Genomic DNA, 26,646 nt, shown 5'->3' with positions numbered 1-26,646 from the left:
AGAGCTCCTTTTTCTTGTACACTTGTTCCACCAGCATACACTCGGCAGGCTTCCGCTTAAAGTTCTCCGCCACCACTGGCCTGTCACTTCTCCTGATAGCGGTGCACTCCTCTTGCGACAAGGAGCGCTCCTTTCCAGTTACCTCTCCACAATCCTCCCCTGTAGCTATCCTATTATGCTGAATGACTAACTTCGGCCCCGTGAAGGCGCCACGACTCGAAAACGTTATAACTATCCTGTATACTTTTCCAAAGCGCTGCATTGTTCCGATTTAGTTTCTAAATTCCCCGAGAGATAACGACACTGAATGATCAGCAAAAGTGAAAGAAGTGAAAATAAGATAAAAGCACAAGGAGAGCCCACCTATTCCTGCCGACCACACAGAACGCATAGAGCGAGATTTGCCTGGAAACTTGGTGCCATAAGCTTAGCTTGAAGACATCGAGAAAAGAAGATCACCTTGGACTTGTAGAGTTCAAACTTTGCAGCGAAGTCACTGGAAAGCTCGTCAAAGTGCGCCCTGCACGCGGGGCGAGACGAGATTTGCTGGAGAAAAAGCGGAAGAGAATCAAAGAGGCTCACTTTTTCCTGTGGATAGACTCGGCCTCCACCACTGTGTCTTTCTTCAGCACCTCCAAAGCATCCGCGAGCGCAACGGCGTCTTTATCCAGCTTGGAAAGCTCCCTCTGGCTCCTGAGAATCGAAGCCGAAACGAAGCCGCTTTGCTTCAAGATTCCATCAGTCTCGCTATCCAAGCGCCGGGACTCAGCATTCACTGTGGAAACAACAAAAGAAAAGGATTGAGAATCATCACGCAAATCGCTTTCGTCTGATTCGATATCACCGATAGCTTACCGCATTCCAGATCCTTCTCAAGAGTTCGTATCACAGCTTCTTGCTTGTGCCGCTCGGCGCTCACCACCGCCGCCTTGTCCTCATAGTCTGCCCCAACACCACCAGCCGCGTCGCAGATTTCCAGAGGCACAGAGATTTCGCGTACCATTCATGAGCCTGCGCAGCGATCTGAGATGGTCGAGGTAGCCCTCCATCGCCGCAGCTCGCCCGCCCAGCCCCAAGAACCCTAAAAAGTACATGGAATATCCATAATTTGAAAGTTAGGGCTCTTCATGCTGCCGGGCTTTTTGGACAAGGGGGATTCGAGCTAGGGCATGAGGAACACGAGGGACAAGGGGGATTCGAGCTAGGGCGAGAGGGACACGCGGGCCAGGGGATGCGCGCTATGTCGTCAAAACAAATGAGACCGATTGGTCCGCCGCCATTATTGCTCATATATTCTTCTCGTGAATGCTTTGGCATCGCAATGCGGATCATTCTCAGGAGGAGGGAGGATGGAAGCGAGCCAGTCGTTATCCAGCTTCTCTCGCCACTGTTGCTGTTGCTGCATTTCCCCTGGTATAAATCTCTCGATCCATTCGACTGGGGTTCTAAGGGGTTTTTTATCCAGGTTCCTTCTTAAGTTGGAATGGAGACATTGGAGATCCCTCTCCAGAAGTCTCCCGGAGTTCCAGCTTGCTGGAAGAAGGGAGCTCTGATCGGAAGTGGATCCTTTGGAAACGTCTATGTTGGCTTTGACAGGTTTCTCTCCTTGGTTTCTTTGGTGATCCTGTTGAGTCTTCCTCTCTTTTTTTTTTTCTTCTTCAGCTATATTGGAAGGTTTTGTGCCATCAAGGAGGCCATGATCTCCTGCAGTGACTACAGGTCTCAAGAATGTTGCAAACAGCTGAGACAAGTAGGCTTCTTCCAGCTTTTCTTTTTCGTGGTTCTCCTCTTGTTTGTTTTGACATGGTTTCTTCTCTCGCGTTCGCAGGAGATTGCTATGTTGAGCCGCCTGAGGCATCCAAACATCGTCCAGTACTACGGCTCCGAATCAGTACTTCGCTCTCTCGTCGCTTGATGGATCGACGAAACATGCCTTTGTTTTGTCCAGATGAAGGATAGGCTCCATATCTACTTGGAGTTTGCATCAGGTGGCTCCATCCAAAAGCTCCTCCACGAGTATGGCGCCTTCGAAGAGCCAGTGATCAAAAGTTACGCACGGCAAATCGTGTGTGGCTTAGCGTACCTCCACAGCAAACAAACCGTGCACAGGTAACAACAAAAGCAGTGAAAGTTCCTCCTACCTAAAGCTTCCGGTTTTGCAACAGGGATATCAAAGGGGCAAACGTCCTCATTGACTCGGATGGAAATGTAAAGCTCGCGGACTTTGGAATGGCCAAACACGTAAGTCTCTCGCAGTGATTTTCTCAGATCGCGCTCTAGCTTCCATCCAGGTTACTGCCAAGTCGTTTGCACGCTCGCTAAAAGGCTCTCCATACTGGATGGCTCCAGAGGTTTGATAGTTTCGAGCGAGAACAAGCGCTCACTAACTTTCTTCCAGATTTTGAAGAGCCGCTGCAGTGGCTACGATCTCTCAGTCGATATATGGAGCCTCGGCTGCACGGTGATCGAAATGGCACAAGCAAGACCACCATGGAGTGACTACGAAGCGGTTCGTGCAATCTTTTCCAAAGTTCTCAAAGTTCTCACTGTTCTTCTTTCTTGTCTCCACAGGTTCCAGTGCTCTACAAACTGGCCACCACTCTGGAAACACCCCGAGTCCCCGACTTCCTCTCGGACCAAGCCAAAGACTTTCTCCGACTCTGCCTCCAGCGAGATCCTTCTCACAGACCCACCGCTTCTCAGCTCTTCTTCCATCCCTGGTTTACTGCCAATCACTTCCAGCATTCCTACGAGCCTCAGCTTGCTCAAGTCGAAACCGTGGCTTGAAAACTCGAGAATCGAAAGATAAGTTAGTCAGCTGTATGCTACGATGGAGGAGCCCCACAACTCGGATCTCCTTCCATCATCTCCTACCATAAGAGATCATCAAAGCTAAATAGAGTTTCTAAGATGGAGGCTCAGAAACCTGGAGGAACTCCTTGACCATCTTCTTATAAGTTATGTACTCGTCCCGGATCTTTCTCACGCACTCCTTTGGTGCCCTCCGGCTTTCCTCCAGCTCCACGGCAAACTTTGCGTCGTCCACCTCTTGGCGCAGCTGCCCGAGCTCCTCATCGAGCGAGACAAGCTCTTGCGCGCTCTCTTGGAGCTCCCGGTGACGCTCCACAATCTCCAAGTCTACGAACTCCTGATCCAGTTCCGCGGCTCCCAGGACCTCCTCCCTCAGCATGAGGAGCTCGCAAAGAAGCTGGCTCTTTCTCGAAACTGCCTGGTCCTCTAGCTTGACTGTTTCATCTTCTGGATTTCCAGTTACTTCGATGCCACCTTCTGCCTGTTCGATCTCCACAGCTCGGGGTTCTTCCACCACATCCGTGCTCGAGGACACAGCAGCTTGGTCCTTGTCTAGTTCCTTGGATAGAACTGCTTCGTCTTCGTCCACGGGGTCCTGGCAGCCTTTCGGTCCAAGTTTCTCGTCCGGTTCTCCAGCTGCTTGATCCTCACCAAGCGACGGTGGTGTGTTTTCGAGTTTGCATGAAGAAGCCGCTTGGAACTCTTCGGTGTTGCCTCTCCAGCTGCTTGGTCCTGACCCGTTTCTTTGAGAAGCCGCTTGGAAGTCTTCGTTCTCGTTCGGTAACGGTGCCGTCTCTCCAGCTGCTTGGTCCCGACCCGGTGTTTCTTCGAGTTTGCATGGAGAAGCCGCTTGGAACTCTTCGCTTTCGTTCGGTGACGGTGTCGTCTCTCCAGCTGCTTGGTCCTGACCCGGTGTTTCTTCGAGTTTAACCGGAGCCTCGAGTTTGATAGCCGCTTGGAACTCTTCGTTTTCTTTCTTCGGTGGGCGATCCGCTTCCGAGAGGGTTGACGAGAGGGTTGACGGTGGTGTTTCTTCGAGTTTAACCGGAGCCTCGAGTTTGCATGGAGAATGTTTGATAGCCGCTTGGAATTCTGCGTTTTCTTTCTCCGGTGGGCGATCCGGTTCCGAGAGGGTCGACGTAGCTCCTTGCTCTTGTTCCATGATGCTCGTCATAGCCACCGCGCGTTTCTTCTCCGGCGATGATCCTGAATCCTCAGATCCTCCAAACTCCTTTCGTCGGCGGCCTTTCTCGCGCGGTGACTCATCGGACGTGGAACCGCCGCCGCGTCCAGCACTCACGTACCTCCGTTGCTTGATCCGGCTCCCTTTCGCAGCAACGCCAATCTCATCGTCCTCCGCGGAAGATCCTCGCTCCTTTCTCTTCCTCTCGTCGCCTGGAGCGCTCTCGAGCTGGCTGCGAATGAGCCCGGACAGCCACTGCCCGAAGAGAAACACCGACTTCCTCTCCTTGCTCCTCACCACCGCCTCGAGCATCCTCCGCGCCATGAACACCGCCCACGGCATCACGACCCCGGCCGCCAGCGAGAACCTCATCCCCAGCAGGAGCTCCGCCTCGGCGTACTTGTGGCTATCGGTCTGGCACAGCAGCCTCTCCGTGAGCATCCGGGCGATGGCGATGAACTCGTCCGCGTTGTCCACCCGGCGGCTCATCCGCGGCAAGTAGTAGTTCTCCCCGGAATGCTTCATGCCCGGGAACATCTCGCGCAGCATCGAGGCATTCTCCGGCGCCGCGAGGGGCTTGCCATAGGAGGAGCTTCCCATCGGCAGGCCGGTGAGTCGCTGGACGCTGTGTGCGCACAGGACGACGCTGCGGCCCCGGACGATGCCGTGGCCGCCGTCGATCGACGCCTTCCTCGCGAACGTCTTGATGAACTGCGTGCAAAGATCCTCGTCCAGGGCGGGCACCGGGGCCAGGACGAAGCGGCGGAGCTCCAGATTCTCGAGCAGCACCGAGATTTTGGAGTCGCCGAGAGCAGCATTGGGCGGCGCGGCCGGGAACTCGTAGAATCGGATCTCTCGCCTCTTGAACACCGTGATTTCGTCCTCCAGATCCTCCATCGCTCCAGGGATTTCATGCAAATGCGAGCTCACCGGAGAGAACACGCCCCCATTCTCGCACGCGCGCTCGTCCTGTGCTCCATTGTTCTAGGGCCAAATCTGTCAAGTTTAAGGAGGACATTCCGTCAAGTTCGTTCAGAAATGGGGATATTCTGTCAGATTTAAGGAGGACATTCCGGTAAGCTTAGGGTATTCTGTCAACTTTGAGGAGGAGATTCCGTCAAGTTCGTTGGGTTTCCAATAATCTGTCAAGTTCTCCAGGGTTTAAGTTTTTATTTCAAAGCGGAGAAATGGCTCTCTCTTCTCCGCTGCCGCAAGTGATTCCCGCCAGGAAAGCGATCATCGCGCTGCCGGCTTTCCCGATTCACGATCGCGCGCCATCGCTGCTCAAGAAAGATCCATCTTCCTCCGCGAGCCCCAAGCCGGAGCTGGAGGAATGGCACGCCCAGGCGGCCCAGCGGGTAAGGCAGGAAATGCTGCTCCAGACCGAGGCGGCACCGCAGGCCGAGATCCCAGCGCCGAGGCCGAAGATAATGCAAGCATTCTCCCGGAGGAAGCGTCCTGATCCCTCTCCCGATCCTCCCGCGGCGGCGATGCCAGAGATGGTTTCTCTCGAGGCCACCACGCCTCCAAAGCGCAAGCGCGGGCGGCCTCGCAGGCATCCAGCTCCAGAGATGGTTCCACGCGAGGCCAAGCGCAAGCCCGGGCGCCCTCCCAGGCAAGCTCCAGAGATGGATTTTCGTGATCAGGCCATGCCTCTCAAGCGCAAGCCTGGTCGCCCTCCGAGGCAAGCTCCAGAGATGGATTTTCGTTATCTGGCCATGCGCAAGCCCGGAGAGATGGATTATTGTGATCTGCCCATGCCTCTCAAGCGCAAGCCCGGGCGGCCTCCGCTGATGCCAGCTCCTATCCAGGTGATGGAGCCGCCGCCTCCACCGATCGCCCAGCTCCAAGGTCAAGCTCGTCGCCAGAGGTTTCAATCGCTCAAGCTGGCGTGCAAGGATCTCGCCGCGAGGATGGACGCGCTGGAGAAGAAGTGGGATCTTTGAATTCATCCATCCGTCGATCGCTTGCTCGCTCGCTTGCTCGCTCGCTCGCTCGCACGAAGCTTGTCTCTTTATTTCCTCTTTGAAATTGTTCTAGAAAGTTTTGGTAGAATGTATATAGCGTTGCGACTTGCGATCGCGTGATAATCTATCTCGGCCACTTCCCTTTAATGTGTGTGATTTTAGATCGAACGGCCCATGTCGTATGATCCTGGGTATATTTTCTCGAGGGTACCGAGAGAAATATTTCACTCTTCCCAGCTAGGAAAGAGGAGGAAGAAATGGCGCCATCGCCATCGCCGATCGCCACATTCGTCCCGGTCGCCCCCGATTCCCACTTCTCGATCCATAATCTGCCGTATGGGGTGTTTAGCTCGCGATCGGATGCCACGCCGAGGCCCGGAGTCGCGATTGGCGAGCAGGTGCTGGATCTGAGAGCTATCGCGGCGGCGGGATTGTTCACGGGGCCATTGCTGCGCGATTCGGATTGCTTCCACCAGGTACTACCAAAGATTTTTCGCATCGTCGGGTGATTTGCTCGTTTTCCAGACTTCCCTCAATCGCTTTATGGCTATGGGACGAGCGGCCTGGAAAGAAACACGGGGCACCGTCCAAAAGCTCTTATCCGGTAAGCTCTCGAATATCTTGGTAGGATTTTCATGGAGCATTGATTGCTACTGTTATGTATGTCTAGCGGACGAGCCAGCTCTCCGAGACAACACCGATCTACGGAAGAAGGCATTCTTTCCATTGGTAGCTATAGAAAAATTTCTTGCGTTGTTTATGAATCATGCTCGTCACATTCTTTCCTTTGTGGCAGAACGAAGTGAAGATGGAGTTGCCAGCGGTAATTGGTGACTACACAGACTTTTTCTCCTCGAAGCATCACGCCCTCAATTGCGGCAAAATATTCCGGGGCGTGGATGCTCTTCAGGACAACTGGTACGCTTTTCGCAAAGGATTAGAGTCCACATCAGTTTTATTTTTTCTAAGCAAAGGTATCATTGGCAGGCTACATGTACCAATTGCGTATCACGGACGTTCTTCGTCGATAGTGACCTCTGGCCACCCAATCACTAGACCCTGGTGAGGTTAAGATTAGTTTTCGATCGGTTTCATCGCACACGGAATTGATAGAAGTTATGTTTTGCAGTGGCCAGGTAGCTCCAGCAGCTGGATCGTCCTCTCCGGCATTTAAGCCTTCTAGTCTTCTCGACTTTGAGCTCGAAATGGTATGTCAAAGGAAACTTTACAGTGAATTTTTCTAGTTAATCGGGCTGTCTGTCAGGCCATGTTTGTTGGCCCAGGAAACGAACTAGGAACGCAAATTCCTGTGGAATCCGCCTACGATCACATTTTTGGCCTGGTTTTGATGAACGACTGGAGTGGTAAGTATGCTACAACCTTAGTTCATCTTCCTGCAAACAAATTAACAGTTTCGATCGAACAGCTAGAGATATACAAAGGTGGGAGGCGATACCTCTTGGCCCGTTTCTGGGGAAAAGCTTTGGTACTTCCATAAATTTCTGGTTCTGTCTTTACGTAACAAAGCTCTTTCCAGCCACAACCATATCTCCATGGATTGTAACTTTGGAAGCTTTGGAGCCGTTTATCTGCAACCCACCTGCACAGGTAATCCAGTACTTCTACACGGTAATGTATCGTAACTGTCACCATTACAGGATCCTCCACCATTGCCATATCTGAAAGAGCCTCAGGGAAAAAGCTATGACATTGCACTCGAGGTACCTTGATTAGTTCGCGTGAGCTGCGCAAGACGAGTTGATGATACCAGGTTACCATAAAACCGGACGGGGACCCGAAAGGATCAACCATCTGCCGAAGCAACTTCAAGCATCTGTAAGTGTGCGAGAAACTGCAATCAAAGCTCACAAGTTTGCTGCCGAAGGTACTGGACGCTGGGGCAGCAACTTGCTCACCACACTGTCAATGGTTGCAACCTCCGACCGGGCGATCTCCTCGCGTCAGGAACTATAAGTGGTCCGGTAATGAAAGTTGCTGAAGTTAGCGTCATTCGGAGGAGAGACTGATCAACCAATGGCAGGAACAAGGAAGCCTCGGTTGTCTCCTGGAACAGTCGTGGGGCGGCCGCGAACAAGTGGCGCTGGAGAATGGTGGCAGCCGAAAGTTTCTGGAAGACGGGGATGAAGTGGTAATAAGCGGCCACTGCAAGGTAGAAAAGACGTACTCCAGATACTGCAATGACTAACACAGCACTTCACAGGGCGATGGATATCTAGTTGGTTTTGGGACGTGTAGCGGCAAGTTAGAACCCCCAAGATGCTCGTGTTAGAACACGACTTATTAAGGGCAAAGAGCATTTAGTTAGCGGTGAGTTTTTCCTCTTTCTCTTCCACTAAGCTTTCTGGGCTTTGCCCAAGCGACAAGAAGATCCAGAAGAACAATGAGCAGGGCCAGGGTGTATGCCAGGAAGCCACTCGTCGAGGACGAGGTCGAAGATGAGATTGCCAGGGTGAAGCTGGAGCTAGTGCGCATGAAGCGAGAGGTGCTCGCTCGCCAGGAGAGAGCGGAGCGGTACAAGCGGGAGATCAAGGAGATGGAAGCGAGGAGGAGCGGCGAGAAGGTGGAGGAGCTGCGGCGCGAGAGGGAGAAGCTCCTGGCCGAGAGAGCGGCGCTGGCGGACAGGCTTCGCGAGGCGATGGCGACCCAAGAGGGGAAGATCGCCGGGGTGGAGTTCGAGCAGCACCGCGAGCTGTTCACGGCAATGTACATGGCAGTGGACAAGACGAAGAGAGAATACGAGCGGCTGCGCAAGAGCAAAGCTGGGAACTAGAGCCGGTTGATTGCTACAAAAACTTCCATCCAAGCTTCTCGTTCTTCTTGGAAGGAAGTCTGTGTGGATCGATCAATCAATAGATAGATACTTACTGCTACTCTGACTATCCGGCCTTAGCCTCTACGAACTCCATAGCTTTCGTTTTTACGTGCTCGATCCGGGTCTCGTCGCCTTGGCCTTTCTCGAAGTCTAGATACTTTTTGAAGAGGAACTGGAAGCCAAGGTGTGAGCTAGAGAGAATGAAAAGCTGTTTTCTACCTTCATCTTCTTTGCTGGTAAATCCAGGCACGTAGCTCTCTCGAACAAGTTCCTGACGATTGCAGTGTCTCCTAGTCGAATTTCCTGGAAAGAAAACAAACGAGTTGGATACATGCGAGAGGAAGTGATTGTTCTTGCCTGGTCCAAGTATACGCTCCAGAGGTCTGTCTTCTTGGGATAGTTGCGAAGGACGCCATCGAAGATCTCGCGCGCTCGCTCTGGCGAGCCCGACTTGAACTCGAGGATGGCGGCTCGCGAGATGAACTTGATGTGCTTGTGGCGAGGGAGAGCGACGCATGCTTGCTCAAAGGCTTTGCGTGCCTTGTCGCTCAGCCCTCGGCCTAGCAAGTTGCTTACATGCCTCAGCCACACCTGGGAGAGACAATGTAAGAGCTAGAAGTTGATAGAACAAAACGATCATCACAAACCTTGGTAGAGGTTTTAAACTTGCGTGTCATCGATTTCATCAGCGCGTCAGTCATTTCGTGCTGGTTTGTGCTCTCGTAGACGCCAAGCAGGGACAAGTGAAGCTTTTTGGGATCACAGTACTTCATCGCTCTTTCGAAAAGTGCAGACACGGCCTCCTGGAGGAAAATTGCTTAGTCTTTCCAATCTCTGGAATGGAAGCCGTGACATTACCCGAGGAGAGGGTGCATACGAGTTTTCCAGGTTGATGTAAGCCGTCCATATGTTCATCTTTTCCATCTCTTCTCGGTAGTTTATCGTCTCCAAAGCCCTGTACAAAAACGAAACAGCTCGCGTTGTAGCACCTAAGAAGGAAGTCGAACGCGAGTGTTACCTGTCAGCCACTGCTCGCGCTTTGTCCGGGTCCGCGAGACGCAACCAGTAAGCCATGTATTTGATCCATACGTAGCTACTGTTTGGCGATGCTGCTACAAGCCTTTCAAAGTCGTCTTCGGTTTCTGGAGGCTGGTCCTTCTGTAAGAATTTCTCTTCTGCTGCTCGAACGGCAGCCTCCCTGTTTAAAAAAGTCACATGAGACAAGTAAATACAAACCAGAAACCATACCTCTGCTCTTTCAAGCGCTTCTTCTCCTTCTTGGTCTTTTTCTTGCTCTCTTCCGCTGTGGGAGGCTTCTCGTCTTCTACTGGCACTTTGTCCTCAACGTCTTCTTCGAGATTGACTTCCAGTGGATCGACATCCGTAGCCATAGGAGTCGCCTCGGTGTCCAGATCCAAGTAGTCCTCCTCCTTTTCGTCAGTTTCCATAAGCACGTTCGCAGTCGAAGGCTCTTCCGCTACAGGTTCTTCGTCCATCGTCTCGAGGCCATCGTCAGGGGTCAGAAACGACGCTTTCATTCCAAGGGAAATACGTTTGGTTTCCGCGTCAACCTGGATAAAGAGATATCATAAACCCGTAGTTTCACTAACAGCTTCTAGCTCACCTTCAGGATTTTTACTTGTACCCGTTGGCCGACTTTATAAAGTGTTGGCAAGTCTTGAATAAAATCATCAGATACTTCGGAGACATGACACAAGCCAACCTGAAACTCAGACTAAGAATTTGCCAGCAAGATAAAGACCGACTGTGCAGCTTACAACATCGCTGTCGGCAAGGGCGACGAACATCCCGAATGCTTCGATGCTGCGTATGCGGCCACTAACGATATCACCAGCGCAAAAAGTCTTCCAGCTACTTGATTCTTGTGATGTTGTCAATGACATTTCAACGTGCCCAGACAAGGGCCGAACGCTTAGAATTCTGAAAAAGAGACATCAGCAACCACTTTCATAAAGAGAATAGCTCTTACCTTCCCGATACCAGCTTGCCTGCGGGAAACATTTCTGCGGGGTTCTGGACAAACGAGCTCGATAAGTTCTTCAAAAGAATCCTAGCGTCGACTGAAGGTGACAGGATCACAAAGCAGCCTTTCTCCGTCACATCCTTGACAAAACCCTGCGACACAAAAATGGGTCACAACCACGCTGCATGCATACGCGGCTTACTTGCACTTGCATATCTTGCTGAAGCTCCGACACGGAATTGACAATGCAAGCGTTGGACTTTCTGAAATACAAAGTCAGAGCCAGTGTTGCAGTACGATAAATGTAAAGCTCGGGTTACCTTTCAAGCGTTTGATAGCTCGGAAGCGACTCAAAACCACCATATCCACCGAGCGATGGTCTCAATGAAAGTTCCAAGGCCTTCGTCCCCTTCAATGTTGGCTTCAAATCCAAAACCCTGCACCTTACGAACTTTCCCTCTGTGAATAGACTGGCTGGGTCATCCATCCACGTATCACCCAGGTGCGTTACGTGAACTCTCCCGAAAGTTTCCCAGCCGACTTGCACCGTAAGCCCGCCATCACCAGGACGAACTCGTGTAATGCGTCCGCCTAACAGGTCGCCCTTCTTGAAATCTTCGTCTTTTGGGCGCAGTGACAAATCCACTTGCTTCTTTTCGTGGTTAACACTTCTTATATGGCACTGAAAGGCATCACCGACTTTGAAGCGCTCTTGGAAACGCTCAAGCTCCGAGGGATCGTCAGAAGAGTCCAGGATAAAAAGGCGGCCCCTCAGATGGGGTGACAAGACTAACCATGCCCAATTTTCTTTCACTTCCTGGACGTATCCGACAACCGTCTGGCCAATGGTTACGGTCTCGAAAGTGATGACTGAGCGTGCAGAGTCGTTTCCTGCAGGTCATGATAAAGTAAGCCAATCCAAGGGGCCGCCGCCAGACAAACCTGTAAGCTCAGATGGACGTAGAGATAGATCCAAAGTAGGAGCATTTCCGTGCTTTCTGCTGGTTTTGCGTTTTGAAAGGATTTTAGCTCGAACAGTCTGCCCAGCATTGTACTTTCTTAACGGGTTCCCTTCTTCATAATGATCGACAACCTGACCATCGAGGATTTAAAGACAGACTGAAACACACAAATACAAACCTCTGTAATGTGTACATTTCCACGTAAATTAATCCCGGCCTGAATGATCATATGTAGTGACGAAATTTCTTGGATCTGATATAGAATGGTAAGAATCAATATAAAGCTTCCAGATAAATTGAACAAACCTGGCCTTCGATGATTGCGCCAATATCATTCTTCACGTAGGTGAAAAAGGTTGGTTTTGTATCCGCAAGCAGCAGAAGCGTTCTTTCACCTACAGACTCGGATCCGAAAGAATAAATAGTTGCCGAAAATCTATAACTACCAATTAGTCACTTCCACAGAAAAAAACCTTCTTACTTTTGTCCAGGGCTGTAATGGTCATGAGGTCGCAGCACTCTGATATTATAGTCACGAGTCGACGCAAACCCAATAGAATTTCCAAATTTTGGCAGTGATAAAACCTGAAATATACACATGGACAGAATCTCATCAAGAGAAGATAAACAAAGCATACACACCAGATACTCGTCCTTCACGAGCTCCACAACAACTTCTACTCTCTGATGAAGTTGTAGAACAGCCTTTGTTTTCTGTTGAGAAACAGGTACGAGTAGAGAGAGTTTGTTAGTGTCAGGCAGCATTACCATCATATAATCACGTTTTACTGATCATACCTTGAATTTCAACATTTTCTTCTGCAGAGAAAGGTCGACAATGCCGTCTGTTTTAACGACATCAAGGATACACGCTTTCACCGCTGCACCAACCTCTACCGGACTATCAGCTGTGAAAGAAACGCTTTAGAAAGACAATCACAGCAAAAGAAATGAGTTACCCACATTGATAGTGTGTGGCGAAGCCAACGACGTCTGCATTGTCCTTAAGATTAAGAATGATGCCATAGTCTTTGACCTCTTGAACATCAGCCTCGACCAATTCTCCAATTTGCAATTTATTTCCCCAATCTAGACCTTCTTTCTCCTTCAACTTCGCTATCTGCATCCGAAAAGTATAAGTATGGGCATCACGAATTATCACATGTACATACCAATTCCTCTTCTAGAAAGTACCCTTGTATAAGTGAAACATCCGTAGAGAAGCATGCAGACTGTTTCAAGCTCAAAACAAATTTCTCATTTTCAGAATCGACCTGCCAAACGATCAAAATTACTGGAAACATTGTGCTGGGAAAAAGGAAAGAACATCGTACCTCCAAAACTTGAGCTCGTACGGATTGACCAACAAAGAAAACTTGAGAAAGATCTTCCAAGTAGCCATCGGACGCCTGTGAAAAATAATGTAAACTCGATACAAAAGTAAAAGATAGCATACGTTACCGATGGGTACAAGGCCTGTGACATCGTCCAGAAAACTAACCAAGCAGTATTTGTCATGTATGACGGAAATATAGCCCTGAGCATTTTGAGTCAGAAAGAAGAGAAAAAAACTGGGATAACTGTACCGGTAAAACTGCCATTGGAGAAAGCTGATGAATGGATGATGGAAGTGATTCAGCAGCGTCAATAAGAGAGTACTTTGCCGTCAAAACCAGCTTCGAGTGCTCCCAACCTGTTCGTAAGACATGACGCTCCATATCAAAAATATAGTAAGCGTCTTACCGAGAACAAGCAGTCGATCAAATTTAAACCCAGGCTTCAACAGCGATCTCATCTGTTCCGCATGAACTGCAAGACCATACCAAAGTTGATAACGTTTTCACAACAGGGAAAACACAAGAAAACATACCCGGAGTATCACTTAAATGCTCATAAGACATCGTTGAGGCTATATCGTCGTTAACTTGTAACTCGATTTGCGAACTGCCCATTTGTGTGATAACAGCAGAAACCACGCTCCCAGGCTTGACGCCTGGCCTGTAAATAATAAGGTGAATATCAAACATCCAGGAAAGTTCAACTGTACCTTAAAGACATGTTAAAGCTCAAACTAAGTCTTCTTTTGCTTAAATCTGACTCCAATACTCTACACTTCACAACTTGCCCAACGTGAAAAGCAGCTTCAATTGGTGTGTCAGGACCAATTCCTAACTCGGACCTGAAGGAGAAGTCATCAAACTGTAATGAGAAACAATCCCCATGTTTACCTGTGTACAAGACCCTTCACATGATTGTAAAACTCCATAAAGCATCCAATGTTGCTGATTCCTTGGATCCATCCATGAGTTACAAGCCCGTCGACAGCATCCTCATATGCTGTTATTAGCGGCAGCTTCGATGACACCTGCAATCTCAGGTTTGAGTAAGTGTATTTGAAAGAAGCAATACGAAGCATACCAAACTCTTTTTGAAAGTTAGAGAGAGTTTTTTCTTTTCATGGTCATACTGAAGTACCCGGAACTTCATTTTTTTTCCAACCTGAAAACCCACAATTTTTTGTTTTTTTTCAGACTGAGAAGATGCTCACCTCAAACTTCGATGATGGTTTTAAACGATTATACTCGGACATATGCTGAACTGGACAGAGTCCCTTCACTCCACCGAGAGATACAAGGGCCCCGCATGCTTCCACTCTCGTTATTACGCCATGAACAAGCGCGCCAGGCTTTAAATCTAGCTTGTTGACGACGCCCTTCACCATGGATTCCTGAAATCAAAACGTTCTATTAGGAACAGAACATAAGAACAACGCTACCTTAAGAGTCAGAGTTGCCATTCCATCCATTAGCCTGAACCCAATTATTCGGGCTTTAACTCGCTGGCCGTCCTTGAACTTCTTCTCTAGTTTGTCGACGTTCACGTCAGAAACATCTGCGTGCTACAAAAAAAAGACGAACGTTGAGCATCGCCCATGACCAATAAAATTACTCACATTGACATAACCAGCCACATGAGGTGTAGCAGGAAGCTCTAAAAGAAGACCAATTGCTGGATCCACCCTTTTGATTCTTGCAGCTTCAATAACATCGCCCCTGTTCAAAGACTACCAACATGTTTATTGCTTAATCATCTAAACATCAAGGCAACGTACTGGAACGACAATTTCGGCATCGACTAAATGCGATCTCAAACTCAAGCGAATGCGTTTCGTTCTGGCATCGATGAATATAATGCGTGCCTTAAACTGACAAAACAAAAAACCAGTTCAGCTTTTAGTGATAGCATAATCTTACCCGCTTTCCTTCAGTATAATCTTGTGCCCAGTCCTTGCTCGAAAGAACACTCTGCAGATGAAAAATGTCCACCTGAAAAGCCAACGTCAAAAGGTTCAAAAATCTAAAGAATGAATATCCTTACAATTCCCGTAAAATATGTAAGGAAGGAAAGAAGTACTCCATTTCTCATAACAGCTTGGACGCATCCATTGACCAACGCGCCAGGAACAAGAGTTCCTAGCGAGAGGTTCTCGTGCTCTTTCATCTGAACATTGTTCGCGATGACAAAAGTTCTCAACAGCCGACATAAGAAAAAACTTACAGCAGACGATAGTTGCATCGTCGTGAGGTTGATTACACCACGCTTCTTGTCGATTGCAGAGACACAGCTTTGCATTATTTCACCAACACGCAATTTCTCACCTAAAACGAAAGCTTTTCAGTAGAGTTATAATGTTTTCTTCTCACCTTGATGATCTTTGTGGAGCAGGAAACCTGACATCTCAGGCAAGCCGAAGGACAAGACATACCCATGGTCTTCGATACTCTTCACTGAAGAAATCATCAGCTGCAAATAAGAGAAATTGTGTGAGAGTTTGCTATCCAGATAGTTACGTACCTGTCCAACGTAGATCGTGTCCATCGTCATTCCTTCATTAAAATGTCGAGGAAGCAGCGAGAGAACCGCTCTCCTGGGCTGCTTCTTCTGGCCATCACCCTTCGTCTCCTCCAGGTTCAAGAGAGTACAGGAAACGTACTGTCCAACATGGAATAATTCCTCCAACAAAAGGTGGCATTTTCCCTGGCACAGAAATGTCAAGCTCTATCAAAAGGGAGTGTAAAATAGATACCTTATCGTCGCTCAAATCTGGAGTATACTCGGGAAATGCCTCATCTACTTTAACAAATCCATGCAATCCATTTGGAAGGCTGATGGAAAGATCAGTCTTATTGATGCCAGAAACAGCGCCCCAGAGTCGCATTCCAGAACATAATTTCTGACGAAGAAGAGAAGTTAGCTAGAAGAAAGAAGAAGAAATGGATTCTCACCCTGAATTTCAAAAGCTCGACTGATTTTCGAGCGTTCCCAGAGAGCAAAAGAGTTTCTTCCTCGGGATCCTCCTCCACCTTCCTCTTCTTCTTCTTCGTTTTCTTCCCCAAATTCTCATTTTCTCGATTAAACTCCGCCTCCGCCTCGGCTCTAGCCTCTTGGATCTCGGCGGCAGACAATGCCTGCTTACCTCCTGCGCATAGAAGTGTTTAATCGAGGAGAAAGAACATTCTAATCCCTAGCCGGCATACCTCGTGGGAAATCTTCCTCATCGTCATCGTCAGCGCGCTCCAATTTGCGCTTCCCTCCTCCTGCCATCGCGCTCTCTAAAAACCCTAAAATCCAGGCCCCTTAAACCCTAAACCATCCCCCTCTTTTTTTTTCCAATACATTTATTCCCTTGGACACACTGCCAGGAAAAACAAACCAGATCCGGCCAGATTCTAGTTACGACATTTCGGTCGCTCGATCGATCCAAGAGAAAACCGAGAAATTGGAGCTGCCCAAGAGCCCATCAATTCGATGCAATCGTGGGATTTTGGTTTCCCCAAAGAGTGATCTCTCTCTCTCTCTCTCAGGCTTGCTCTTCCACGAGGCTATGGCGGCAGATCGGGCAATTGGAGTGCGTGAAGAGCCACATTTCAATGCAGGGGCGGTGGAATCCATGGCCGCAATCCGGGAGCATCCCAATCTTCTCGCTGCTGTGGAATTCGCTCAAGCAAATCATACACTCGCCGCTACTCCCGCCGCGGCTGCTGCCCATGTTGCCGAATTGGACCATCTGGATCGGGCGGAGCGCTCGCGAATCCGCGTCCTCTTGCTGCGCTTTGAATGTCCCTAGCACCACCATTCCATGATCCTCATTGCGCTCCTCCTCCTCCTCCCCCGCCGCCTGCCCTCCGCCACTTCCCCGCCTCGCTGACGATCTGGATCTCCTGGATCTGCGTAGCAGGAAGAGGAGGAACCTCACAGCCGTGCTCCAGTGCGCCACCACCACCACCGCCGCGAGGAGGCACGCCACCACCACCATCGTCTTGCGGAACATGAATTTCTTGTAGTAGGCATCGTCTTCCGGATCCAATTTGGCGGGATTGGAGTGGAATGTATGCGCGGCTTCCAGCGGCGCGGGAGCCCAAACCCCGCGGCCATAGGAGATCCTTGGAGAAAGAAGCGAATATCTCTCGGCCATAGCTAGAGAAACTCTTGCTTTGGGCTCAAGAACACAACCAAACAAACACGCGCTATCTTCTTTCTAAACTAATCTGACACACACACACTGTGCGCGGGAGATAAAGGCCAAAAACTCGAAAACCCACCACTCTGCTCGATCCATGTCGCTCAATCGATGATTCGCCAGCCAAGAAGGGGAAGAACAACGCACCAAAGCACAGCGCGGCGCTGGATTAGCAGCGCAATTTCCCACAATCATGGCTCGCATTGACACCTTCTTCTTCCATTTGATCGATCAGAATGTCCCATCGCTTGATCAAGGACTATATTCTAGAGGAACTAGCATACCGTTGCACACAGTGTTCGTGGTCACACCTAGGATTCTCCAGGTTTGCAAAAGCAAAGGACGATCCCGCGCCCGCCCTCGCCCAATTCTTCCACTCCAAAAAGTTTAAAGTTACTTTGACTTCCAAGAACCCTAAAAAAACAGAGCAAGCGATATTTTAGGGTTTAGTACCGGAGGAGGCTTTGCGCGAGCGATGTGGCGCTTAATCGATCGATGCAAGTACCTACATTTCCTTCCTTCTCCCTTTTTCGCGTTCTTTTCCAGGTACGATAAGATTCGCGGAGAAGAGAGGCGATCCATTTTCTCAGTGAATTGAGTAGTGAGTGCCTTTGTCTTCCCAGTGTGGATTTCCAGTTTTTACTCTGCTTTATTCCTGTGCAGCACTGCTGCAAGAGCTAAAGTTTCTCGGGATGAACAAAGGCTCTGCTCTCCTGGGCTAGAGGAGCTGTTCAAGGCTGGGCCACTCTTGCCATTCACGAGTGCTCGAAGATGGAAAAAGGAAATCACCTCTGCACACCACTGCCTCTCACCAAGGTGACTAAATTATAGCTCTTTATTCTTTCGCATGATTTTCTTTGATTGACCAGGGCCGTCCTTCCTCTCGGTGAATTTGTTTTTTTTGGCTACGGCTAAAGCCGCTCCCTGACACCATCCTCGTCGCTCACACTGCTTGCCTGATGGAGAATTCAGCTTTTCCCATGGAACCTGATCCATGCAATCGTCTCGCTTCATTCTCGATCCAGAGGTACTTTTTTTTTTCCTGGTGAGTCCATTTAATATCTAGTTCGTAAGCTACAGCTGGATCCCAAACTCTCGAGCCTAAGAAGAGTGATTGAAAGCGCTAGTCTCGCAGGATACTCTAGTCTTAGTGTCATCGTCGTCCCCTCCTGGCGAGTTTTGTTTGTACACTGCGTGAGTTACCTCAAGTTTCATGTGGGCTGGGCTTAAGCACTGGTGTCCTTCTTGGTGCGCAGAGCTTGCATTGTAATCAGCTCCCGTTACTTTCGTTCTGCCTGTCCTGCTCGTGCTCTTCCCTTGCATTGCATTATCTGTTTGCTTGTGTGCGTGATCTGGAGGTAAACAAGCTGCAGATCGAGAGAGAAAGAGTACAGACGGAGTTCTTTCTCACTCGTTTCCTGTTTCTCTTTTTGAGACCAAGCCAACTACAAGCCTTTTTCCCCATACTGCGAAAGCGCAATAATGCTTCGACTACATGCCGTATGTCTGTACAGGTGCGTTTTGATGCCAAGTAGAAGCTTGTTTAAGATCTTGCTTTGACTGGCCTGTGAGCTTGCATGGACTTTGGTTGTTGTGTTTTCGCTGGGGATGTGCAGTGGATATGTATTATGATGAAACTGGCTGCTGTCTTTATTGAAAAGTCGCGCTGTGACGATTACTAAAACCTTTGTTCTGCTGTAATCAGCAGCGGGTACCAATGGAGTGCCAGGAATCTGTACACAAAATACGTGGGGTATGAGGATGTAAGGCGTGGTATAAAATGAGCTTTTTCTCGTAGATGTGCTTCTTTGACTGCTGCCAAGAGTTCTCCTTCTGCTCCGTCTGCCTTCGTCTTCGCCAATTCTCACGAAGCAGGCCTCTATGAGCTCCTTACTGATATTCATTGCAGCTCTGCTCTGGCTCTGGTCTCTGAGTTCAGCTTTGCCAGATAAAAAGGTAATACTTCAATGCTGTGGGATTCAGCACTGGAACTTTCTTTTTGCCCTCAGCTGTACATAGTTTACCTTGGTGCGAAGCAATCTGTATCAGAAGATCTGAAGCCGCTCAATGTCTACCATCATGTTCTTCTTTCAAGTTTAATGGGAAGGTATGGAAGTAAATTTTCTCCTTGTGAGCTTACATGACAATAGCCAGTGAGGAAGCAACAAATGCGATGGTTTATAGCTACTCAGAGAATTTTTCGGGTTTCGCTGCGACTTTAACTGCGAGAGACGCGGCTACCTTGTCAAGTTCGATGATTTTTTCTTTAGAACTGTCATGAGGCTCACATACTTCGTGTGACGTTTTAGGATTATCTGGAGTTTTGTCAGTTTTTCCAAGCAGGATGAGGCATCTACATACAACAAGGTCGTGGGAGTTTCTGGGAGTAACTACACAAAACAATGGCTCCAGTTCAGGTGGCGATGTTGTCATTGGAGTCTTTGACACAGGTACTTGGAACTGACGGTTAATAATGCCTTATTTCTCACGCTTCATTTTTCAGGAGTATGGCCGGAGTCTGAAAGCTTTAATGATCATTCGTTTGGTCCAGTTCCTTCACGTTGGAAGGGCGATTGCGCTGCCTCAATCCGCTGCAACAGGTAAAATCATCAAACACCGCCAACATGTCTAGACTTTTCTCTGCTGGTATATAGGAAACTTATCGGAGCTCGTTTCTATTCCAAGGGATATGAGAAAGAGTACGGTCCTTTGGCAGGCAAAAAAACTCCGAGGGACACCCACGGCCACGGAACTCATACTGCTTCGATAGCTGCTGGGAGCCCGGTTGAAGGTGCGAACTTCTTTGGCCTTGCTAAAGGAGTTGCACGAGGCGGAGCTCCAGGAGCAAGGCTGGCTATTTACAAAGTGTGCTGGGGAATGGAGTGCTCGGATGCAGATGTGCTCGCTGCATTCGATGATGCTCTCTCGGATGGTGTCGACGTGCTGTCTATCTCACTGGGACAGGAGCCAATGGACTATTTTAAAGATGCGGTAGCAATCGGTGGATTTCATGCGATGCAAAAGGGCGTTCTTACTGTTGTCTCGGCCGGGAACGAAGGGCCAAGCTTGCATGCAGCGAAGAACATCGCTCCATGGCTCTTTACTGTTGCTGCCAGCACCATAGACAGGAAGTTCACGACCCAAATATTACTTGGAAATGGCTCCTCCTACAAGGTATGTATGTTTCGTTTTATCTATTCGGTGTGTCATCGAACGAAATCTCACATGCAGGGTACGTCTATAAATGGTTTTGCAACTCGTGATAGCTGGCATTCCTTGGTCTTTGCCGGGAGCGTTGGAGACGGACCAAAGTCAAAGTAAGTTTTCAAAGTTTTCTCTCTTTTTCAACAGCGCCTACAAGCCTTTCGCAGATTCTGTGGCAAGGGTACGTTGCATTCGGCTAAAATCAAAGATAAGATCGTCGTGTGCTATGGTGACGACTATCGCCCCGATGAATCGGTTCTTTTGGCTGGTGGGGGTGGTTTGATCTACGTTCTTGCGGAAGAAGTCGATACTAAGGAGGCCTTTTCATTTTCTGTGCCTGCTACCGTGGTGAACAAAGGAGATGGAAAGCAAGTGCTTGCTTATACTAATTCAACACGGTCTGGCATTTTTTCCTTCATAATAGCGAAAGTACTGACAACTACTTGTAGGAATCCTATTGCTCGGTTTCTTCCCACGATCGTGCGAACGGGAGAAGAAATCAAAGCTACTGTAGCTCTTTTTTCATCGCGTGGTCCCAATTTGATAACTCCAGACATCCTCAAGGTAGGAATTTTTCTTCTTTTCTCCAAGTTTTCGTTGTTCCAGTGTTTTGGACCTCCTAGCAGCCAGATATCGTAGCACCAGGTGTGGATATACTTGCCGCATGGTCACCGCGGGGTCCAGTCGCAGGTGTGAAGGAAGACAAACGCGTGGCCAATTTTAACATCATCTCTGGAACTTCAATGGCGTGTCCTCATGTCTCAGGTGCCGTATCTCTGGTGAAATCATTTCATCCGGAATGGTCTCCTGCAGCACTCAAGTCCGCTCTCATGACAACAGGTCCAGTAGAAGCTTCACTATCTCAGCCACTTTCGCTTTCTAACTCTCGTTTTTCCTCAAACGCACAGCGACAGTCCTCGATCAAAAGCATAAATTCAACAGGCATGGAGCTCTCGCGTATGGATCTGGGCAGATAAATCCGGTGGCAGCGACAGATCCCGGACTCATCTATGACATCAGTGCCAGAGACTATGCCAACTTCCTCTGCAACATCAACTACAATGCCACGCAAATCCATGTGATGCTGGCAATGACAAAGTTTCGCTGCTCCAAGAGCCAAGCTCCCGTCAACTCGTTAAACTATCCGTCCATCGCGCTGGGTGACCTCGAGCTCGGCCACTTGAACGTCTCGATCACGCGTAGAGTGACGAACGTGGGATCCCCAAACGCAACGTACCACGCTGCCGTCAAGCACCCCGGTGGTCGCGTCCGTGTGACAGTGACGCCGAGAACGCTCCGCTTTTCTTCGACGGGGCAACGAAAAAGTTTCAGAGTGGAGCTGTTTGCGACACGGATTCCGAGAGACAAGTTCTTGGAGGGGTCGTGGGAGTGGAGGGACGGGAAACACATCGTGAGAAGTCCAATACTCGTGTGGCGAAAGCATTAGCTATGCCGAGGAAGAACAACTCAAGGGAACAACCCAGAGAAGAGACAAGCGAAGAACAAGTAGCTTGCAAAGTGAGTTATTTCTCCCTTGTTGCGTGTTTATTCTGACCATTTTGATACAGGTGGAACTCTTAGTTCCGCTTATCGAAAAAAAAAGAAGAAAAAAAAGAAGGAAAACAAAACCATTTGGACTTTACAGCTATGGAGGTGCTGGTGCTGAGGAATCAGTTGACTCTGGAGCAAACTCTCCTGATCTCGCCACCCGACCTCGTCTTGACACCCACGGATCCCAGCCGGACCATCGACCGCGCAAACGCAGAGAAGAACGCTTCCTGGCTGTTGGCAAAGAGATTGACGAGGCGGAGCGTGTCGTTCCTGGTGGTGAGCGTCGAGTCGGAGACCAAGAGGCCCTCGTCCGTGAGGAGGTGCTTGTAGTACAAGTTGTCGAAGGCGAAGGGGGTGCTGATATCAAACGCCTGGACGGTGGTGGGATTGCCGCCGAATTGCGGGCATTGCTTCTGGAGGGTGCTGACGAAGCTGGGGCTGAGCGAGGGATCGCTGCCGGAGGAGCCGTAGAGGCGACTGGTGAATTGGTGGCAGTGAGAGAATCCAATCGTGTGTGCCCCTGATCGCGAGAAAGAAACGATCAATGCCAGAACAGCGGGAATTTGCAACGAAGAAAACAGGGAATGCCCTGCTCGGGCATATGTCTCGGCCGCGCGATGGCGAGAAATCGCGAATGTGGGCTGCTAGAGAATCGTATTGGGTTCCAGCAGGAGCAAAATTCTCGCGAAATTGCGATCGCCCACGAGAGGATTGGATCGAGAGCAAACAGGGGGGAAGGCTTGTTTCTATTTAAGTACCTGAGAGGACGACCATGTCCTCGAGAGAGAGTCCCAGGGCGCCGAAATTGGACTCGAGCTCCTCCACGTCGAAGTCGGCGCCGGGCAAGTGCCCGGCGACGCGGGATTCGCGTGAGATGGTCCCGTCGAGCCGTCCTTTGAGGACTGTCCAGCTTGGTCCGCCACTCTGAAGAAAGAAACAAAAGAACAAGTTTTGCGAGCGTCAGTCCGGGTGAGTGCCAGTCGAACAACGCAACGAACTCGCCAAATCCGGGAGCAACCGACAGCACAGACAGAGGATGCATGGCAGTCGATCCGTGTGTGCTTTTGTGATCCATATGTGTGTGGGGTGATCCGAGAGAAGATAGGAGAGAAAGGAGTGGAAGAACTCGTCGCAAGGATATGGATTGGGTGGAGATAGAACTTACAAAGGTGACCGCGTCGCGGGTGGCCATCGCGAGGATGTCGGCACACGAGACGACTCCCGGGCACGATTCCTCCACTGTTTTCTTGAGCTCGTCCATGGCGTCGAAGGGATTCTGGGGGAAATCCAGGTTGTCCGTCGCAGCTCTCTCCGTTGACGCGCCTGTGAGAAGGATCGAGGCGTCGCATCCCTGCGCAAAAGAAGAGAGCTCGATCAAAGAAAAATTCGAATTTGTATTGATCGATCGGGAGTCACCTCCACGAAGCAATCGTGCGCGAAGAGGCGGAGCATCCCGATGGGGACGACGTTGTTTTCCGACGAGAGCCTGTTCATGGTGGTGGTGACGATGGATTCGACGTTGGGGCAGCTGGCGGAGTAGAAATCGCTCGAGAGCCGATCCTGCGCGTGGATCAGAGGCGGCGCCGCTGCGATGGTCACCATCGCCACCATCAACACGCGCGCGAGCACCGGCCGATGATCCATCGATTTCTGTTCCTTCTCTTCCTGATCACAATGAAAGAATTCCGGAGAATTGTGGAGGAACAATGCCTGGAGTGAATGGGCGGTTCGTTGGATCCTTTCAAAGACACATCACTCTATAAGAGACTTTAGGAATAGAAGGATCGAGCTGTGAGCCAAACGATCAAAGATAGCGACTTTCAACGAAGAAAGAGAGGAAAGCAAAAGAGAAAGGGGACACCTAGGAGAGAAATTCGATCGATCTTAAGATCCTGTGAGGGGAGAGAAAGAGAGAGGAAAGGAGATTATAACAAGTTCAACTTGATGACGCAAACAAAAACAAGTGAAGAACAAGTCTGCTACACGCACGAACTAATCAATCTTTACTATTAGGGTTATCGCAAGCAAGGTCATGTATCGCATCCCTGCACGAGCTAACTATGCCACAAAGATTGGACTTGGTGTAAAAAAGAGAGCGCAGTTCGATCCGCTGGACTTTATATGCCCGACAACCCCGCTTACCAGGGACACATCGTTTGCAGACTGACATCCAGATTGGTAGAGGGGACGATGATCATGTTCTATCACTAGTGTGGTATATTGGTTTTGGTTGCTCGTCCCTTACAGTTCATTGTGGAAGCCGAGATGGTGGTAGCAGAGGTGCTGATGGACTAATTCTTGATTGCTTCAGCATGAGATGAGAAAGCTGGCAGAGTATATGCTTCTTAAGCCAGGTTCTTCTAGGCCTGGGCTTTTGGGTGGAACACATACAGAACTGCAAGATCCACTGCAGCTAGACGATCATAGCTAGGTTGATCAGCTGATCAGCTGGCTTTTTCGAAACAGCCTACCTGGGGATTAACACAAAATTAGGTCAACACTTTACCGGACAAAACTAAGTGATTTATTATTCTTATTATTTAATTATTAAAGCCTAGTTTACCAACACATTTCCATAGCCCATGGCCTAGCATATCATTCCTTCATGCCAAGAGGTGGTAACTAGCATGCCATAACCTGAGTTATGGCATGAATTCAGTAGATATAGTTAGAATATAATAGACATTATTGTTAATTTATTATTTTAATATATATCTGTAATAATATAAAGTAGTATATATTAGCAATATGTTTGTGAAGCCCATTTTGGTTCAACTATTGGATGTTTTGAAAAAACTTTCTGGTGAGATTCATAAAGAACTAAATTACAATCATCCTGAAGTGAAATAAATCTTATAAAATAATTATGTGATCTATCAAAATTAATTTTCGGGGACCAAATTATATTTTTATTTTCAGAATATAATACTATATGCCCATCTTCTTTTATAATAAATAAACAATTTTGATAACTCTGAAATCCTTTGTACCATTTTAAATCATTATGTATATATAATGATAAAATACAGTTTAAATGTAAGTATAATAAAGCTTTTTTATTTGGTGACATTAAAAATTGGGATGGTTTAAGAGAGTTAGCTGGCATATTACTAATTAATGTGGTTATTTTTATATCACAATCAATCACATTATTCATTTTATAGACATCTTGAGAGAATAAATCTTGTTTAAAGTTCTTCACAAGATATTCAACACAGTAAAAACCAATAACAACTCGAAAATAACTTGCACGTAATCTTTTTATATCATAACGATATAAATCTAATATATAATTTAACTGTTTTTGAACATTTTTTCCATGATCATGTTCATAATCACTTGGGTTTGCAGCACATGCATCATATTTTTTTCCTTTACTATCATAAACCCATAATTGATTTGCAATAGATAGTGAACCATGAGTATTATCTTGTATATGATATTCAAATCGCATACCTTGACCTTTAGGTAAGGGTTCATAAGATATATTATTAATCATTAACTGCATTGCATATAAAACTAAATCAACACTTTCAATTTCCATAGCATTTTGGCCATAATATTGATAAGTGCTTAAAATTTTGTTAGTTTTTATGCATAATAAAATTAGAAACATAAATAAATTCATACTCAATATTGAGAAGAAAAACTACAAATGTATAAAGCTATTTTGTATTTTAATAAATACTTAGAAATAGTGTTTCTATTAATTTGTGACATTTGTACATATAAGAGAATAAATAGCATAAATAAATTCAATATTATATTTTATTATTCATATACTGTAGAAATGTATAAATATAATTAGAGATCATTTTAAATCTATAAATTCTAAACATCTTTCTTGTACAAAGTATGATTTTTCTTTTAGCAACACTAATTTGTTATTTATTAAGATATGTGAATTATCAAAATATAAAAATAGGTATATTTTGTGGTTTAGACCCTTACTTATATATAAGAATGAATGGATTAAATTCAATCTCAAATAAACGGTCCATATACTATAGTACTATAATTAATGTATTACCTAGCTAGGGTAATACACACAGACACACAGACACACACACACAGATATATATATATATTTACAAACTTTACACTATCTTCCTTTCCGAAAGATGAAAAAGGTGATGGCAATAAGTCAAGTGAAACATCTAGAGCTTCTACTAGGCAATTATAAACTACTACAAAAATCTAAAGCTCCTATAAAACTACCAATAAAGTTGATAAAAACCATGATTGAAACAAAACCCAATGCCATGGCATAAACATTAATTGACTATAGAATTCAAATAAATTAATTGCAACTTTATGTGTAGTTGCTAAATGCTTAAACTAACTTCGAAATCATAATTTTGAACCAAAGCAAGGAACTTTGAGAATCAATGTGGTCCATAAAACGATACATTCCATGTTTAAATTTGCCTGCCGATAATATTTTGAAACCACTGTTAATTTAGACTCATAACCATAAATAAAGCTTACTTCTTCGTCTTTATTTAGCATAGCATATGAGAGATTGGACTCACTTCATTTGTCTTTCACTCTTTTTTATCCTCTTCTCGAAGAATAAAAAGTTTTGAAGCACTAACTTTGTTCAGACTCTTTATGCTTGTTCTCACTTTGG

General features: G+C 47.7%; 8 protein-coding genes across 19 annotated transcripts; 4 read left to right on the top strand and 4 right to left on the bottom strand.

The window, feature by feature from the left end:
- Positions 1-213: 213 nt before the first annotated feature.
- On the bottom strand, positions 214-1,075 carry LOC9640690. Its single transcript, XM_024676761.1, has 6 exons — positions 1,001-1,075; positions 856-942; positions 583-775; positions 460-520; positions 364-405; positions 214-303 (listed from the first exon to the last, which is right to left on the bottom strand). The coding sequence occupies exons 1-5, from the start codon at positions 1,047-1,049 to the stop codon at positions 364-366; spliced, it is 432 nt and encodes a 143-aa protein (XP_024532529.1). The 5' UTR covers positions 1,050-1,075; the 3' UTR covers positions 214-303.
- An 86-nt stretch (positions 1,076-1,161) lies between these two features.
- LOC9640689 (mitogen-activated protein kinase kinase kinase 3) lies at positions 1,162-2,961 on the top strand. Of its 2 annotated transcripts, XM_024677061.1 has the most exons (9): positions 1,162-1,413; positions 1,466-1,596; positions 1,663-1,750; positions 1,829-1,891; positions 1,949-2,109; positions 2,166-2,241; positions 2,292-2,351; positions 2,399-2,509; positions 2,572-2,961. In XM_024677061.1, exons 2-9 carry the CDS (start codon positions 1,484-1,486, stop codon positions 2,785-2,787), a joined length of 888 nt encoding a protein of 295 aa, XP_024532829.1. In that variant the 5' UTR covers positions 1,162-1,413; positions 1,466-1,483; the 3' UTR covers positions 2,788-2,961. The 2 variants fall into 2 exon arrangements, with proteins under 2 accessions (XP_024532829.1, XP_024532828.1); XM_024677060.1 differs by having other exon boundaries at positions 1,466-1,750.
- Positions 2,962-5,181: 2,220 nt separating this feature from the next.
- LOC112346964 (basic proline-rich protein-like) lies at positions 5,182-5,940 on the top strand. The gene has a single exon (XM_024677011.1). The coding sequence runs from the start codon at positions 5,182-5,184 to the stop codon at positions 5,938-5,940; it is 759 nt and encodes a 252-aa protein (XP_024532779.1).
- Positions 5,941-6,181: 241 nt separating this feature from the next.
- Positions 6,182-9,012, top strand: LOC9640432 (fumarylacetoacetase). Of its 4 annotated transcripts, XM_002971999.2 has the most exons (14): positions 6,190-6,437; positions 6,487-6,565; positions 6,632-6,690; positions 6,758-6,879; positions 6,949-7,023; positions 7,091-7,169; positions 7,226-7,325; positions 7,388-7,447; positions 7,499-7,569; positions 7,620-7,682; positions 7,733-7,797; positions 7,847-7,943; positions 8,003-8,131; positions 8,183-8,852. In XM_002971999.2, the coding sequence occupies exons 1-14, from the start codon at positions 6,219-6,221 to the stop codon at positions 8,249-8,251; spliced, it is 1,287 nt and encodes a 428-aa protein (XP_002972045.1). In that variant the 5' UTR covers positions 6,190-6,218; the 3' UTR covers positions 8,252-8,852. The 4 variants fall into 4 exon arrangements, with proteins under 4 accessions (XP_024532733.1, XP_024532731.1, XP_002972045.1 ...); XM_024676965.1 differs by having other exon boundaries at positions 6,182-6,437; positions 6,487-6,690; positions 8,183-8,286; XM_024676966.1 differs by having other exon boundaries at positions 7,388-7,569; positions 8,183-9,012.
- LOC9640431 (rRNA biogenesis protein RRP5) lies at positions 8,728-16,391 on the bottom strand. The gene is made up of 40 exons (XM_002971797.2): positions 16,279-16,391; positions 16,027-16,220; positions 15,828-15,974; positions 15,596-15,778; positions 15,445-15,544; positions 15,299-15,399; positions 15,119-15,241; positions 14,995-15,066; positions 14,853-14,945; positions 14,694-14,804; positions 14,517-14,639; positions 14,289-14,468; positions 14,159-14,239; positions 13,969-14,105; positions 13,788-13,919; positions 13,611-13,738; positions 13,484-13,549; positions 13,327-13,433; positions 13,197-13,277; positions 13,075-13,149; positions 12,913-13,014; positions 12,704-12,860; positions 12,539-12,648; positions 12,383-12,454; positions 12,222-12,325; positions 12,047-12,176; positions 11,919-11,993; positions 11,721-11,871; positions 11,099-11,669; positions 10,981-11,041; positions 10,785-10,930; positions 10,573-10,735; positions 10,419-10,517; positions 10,043-10,365; positions 9,813-9,992; positions 9,653-9,749; positions 9,442-9,597; positions 9,152-9,385; positions 9,014-9,097; positions 8,728-8,966 (listed from the first exon to the last, which is right to left on the bottom strand). Exons 1-40 carry the CDS (start codon positions 16,343-16,345, stop codon positions 8,859-8,861), a joined length of 5,424 nt encoding a protein of 1,807 aa, XP_002971843.1. The 5' UTR covers positions 16,346-16,391; the 3' UTR covers positions 8,728-8,858.
- Positions 16,392-16,509: 118 nt separating this feature from the next.
- Positions 16,510-17,814, bottom strand: LOC9640688 (RING-H2 finger protein ATL72). Its single transcript, XM_024676962.1, has 2 exons — positions 17,771-17,814; positions 16,510-17,675 (listed from the first exon to the last, which is right to left on the bottom strand). Exon 2 carries the CDS (start codon positions 17,214-17,216, stop codon positions 16,602-16,604), a length of 615 nt encoding a protein of 204 aa, XP_024532730.1. The 5' UTR covers positions 17,217-17,675; positions 17,771-17,814; the 3' UTR covers positions 16,510-16,601.
- LOC9640430 (subtilisin-like protease SBT1.7) lies at positions 17,776-22,109 on the top strand. 8 transcript variants are annotated; one of them, XR_002992621.1, is made up of 16 exons: positions 17,776-17,862; positions 17,925-18,077; positions 18,131-18,288; positions 18,697-18,775; positions 18,967-19,217; positions 19,271-19,368; positions 19,416-19,510; positions 19,571-19,711; positions 19,765-19,861; positions 19,916-20,435; positions 20,493-20,578; positions 20,633-20,863; positions 20,915-21,029; positions 21,092-21,305; positions 21,374-21,983; positions 22,034-22,109. XR_002992621.1 is itself a non-coding variant. In XM_024676955.1 (16 exons), the coding sequence occupies exons 6-16, from the start codon at positions 19,143-19,145 to the stop codon at positions 21,910-21,912; spliced, it is 2,211 nt and encodes a 736-aa protein (XP_024532723.1). In that variant the 5' UTR covers positions 17,776-17,862; positions 17,925-18,077; positions 18,131-18,288; positions 18,697-18,775; positions 18,967-19,014; positions 19,060-19,142; the 3' UTR covers positions 21,913-21,943. The 8 variants fall into 8 exon arrangements, 7 of the variants coding, with proteins under 7 accessions (XP_024532723.1, XP_024532728.1, XP_024532725.1 ...); XM_024676955.1 differs by lacking the exon at positions 22,034-22,109 and having other exon boundaries at positions 18,967-19,014; positions 19,060-19,217; positions 21,374-21,943; XM_024676960.1 differs by lacking the exon at positions 22,034-22,109 and having other exon boundaries at positions 21,092-21,155; positions 21,231-21,305; positions 21,374-21,943.
- Positions 21,973-23,991, bottom strand: LOC9640687 (peroxidase A2). The gene is made up of 4 exons (XM_002971795.2): positions 23,433-23,991; positions 23,182-23,367; positions 22,775-22,940; positions 21,973-22,536 (listed from the first exon to the last, which is right to left on the bottom strand). Exons 1-4 carry the CDS (start codon positions 23,658-23,660, stop codon positions 22,136-22,138), a joined length of 981 nt encoding a protein of 326 aa, XP_002971841.2. The 5' UTR covers positions 23,661-23,991; the 3' UTR covers positions 21,973-22,135.
- Positions 23,992-26,646: the final 2,655 nt, after the last annotated feature.

This window comes from Selaginella moellendorffii, unplaced genomic scaffold (assembly GCF_000143415.4).
Source record: "Selaginella moellendorffii unplaced genomic scaffold, v1.0 SELMOscaffold_18, whole genome shotgun sequence".
In the NCBI taxonomy this organism is placed as follows: Eukaryota; Viridiplantae; Streptophyta; class Lycopodiopsida; order Selaginellales; family Selaginellaceae; genus Selaginella; species Selaginella moellendorffii.
This window is presented reverse-complemented; position numbering and strand designations above follow the sequence as displayed.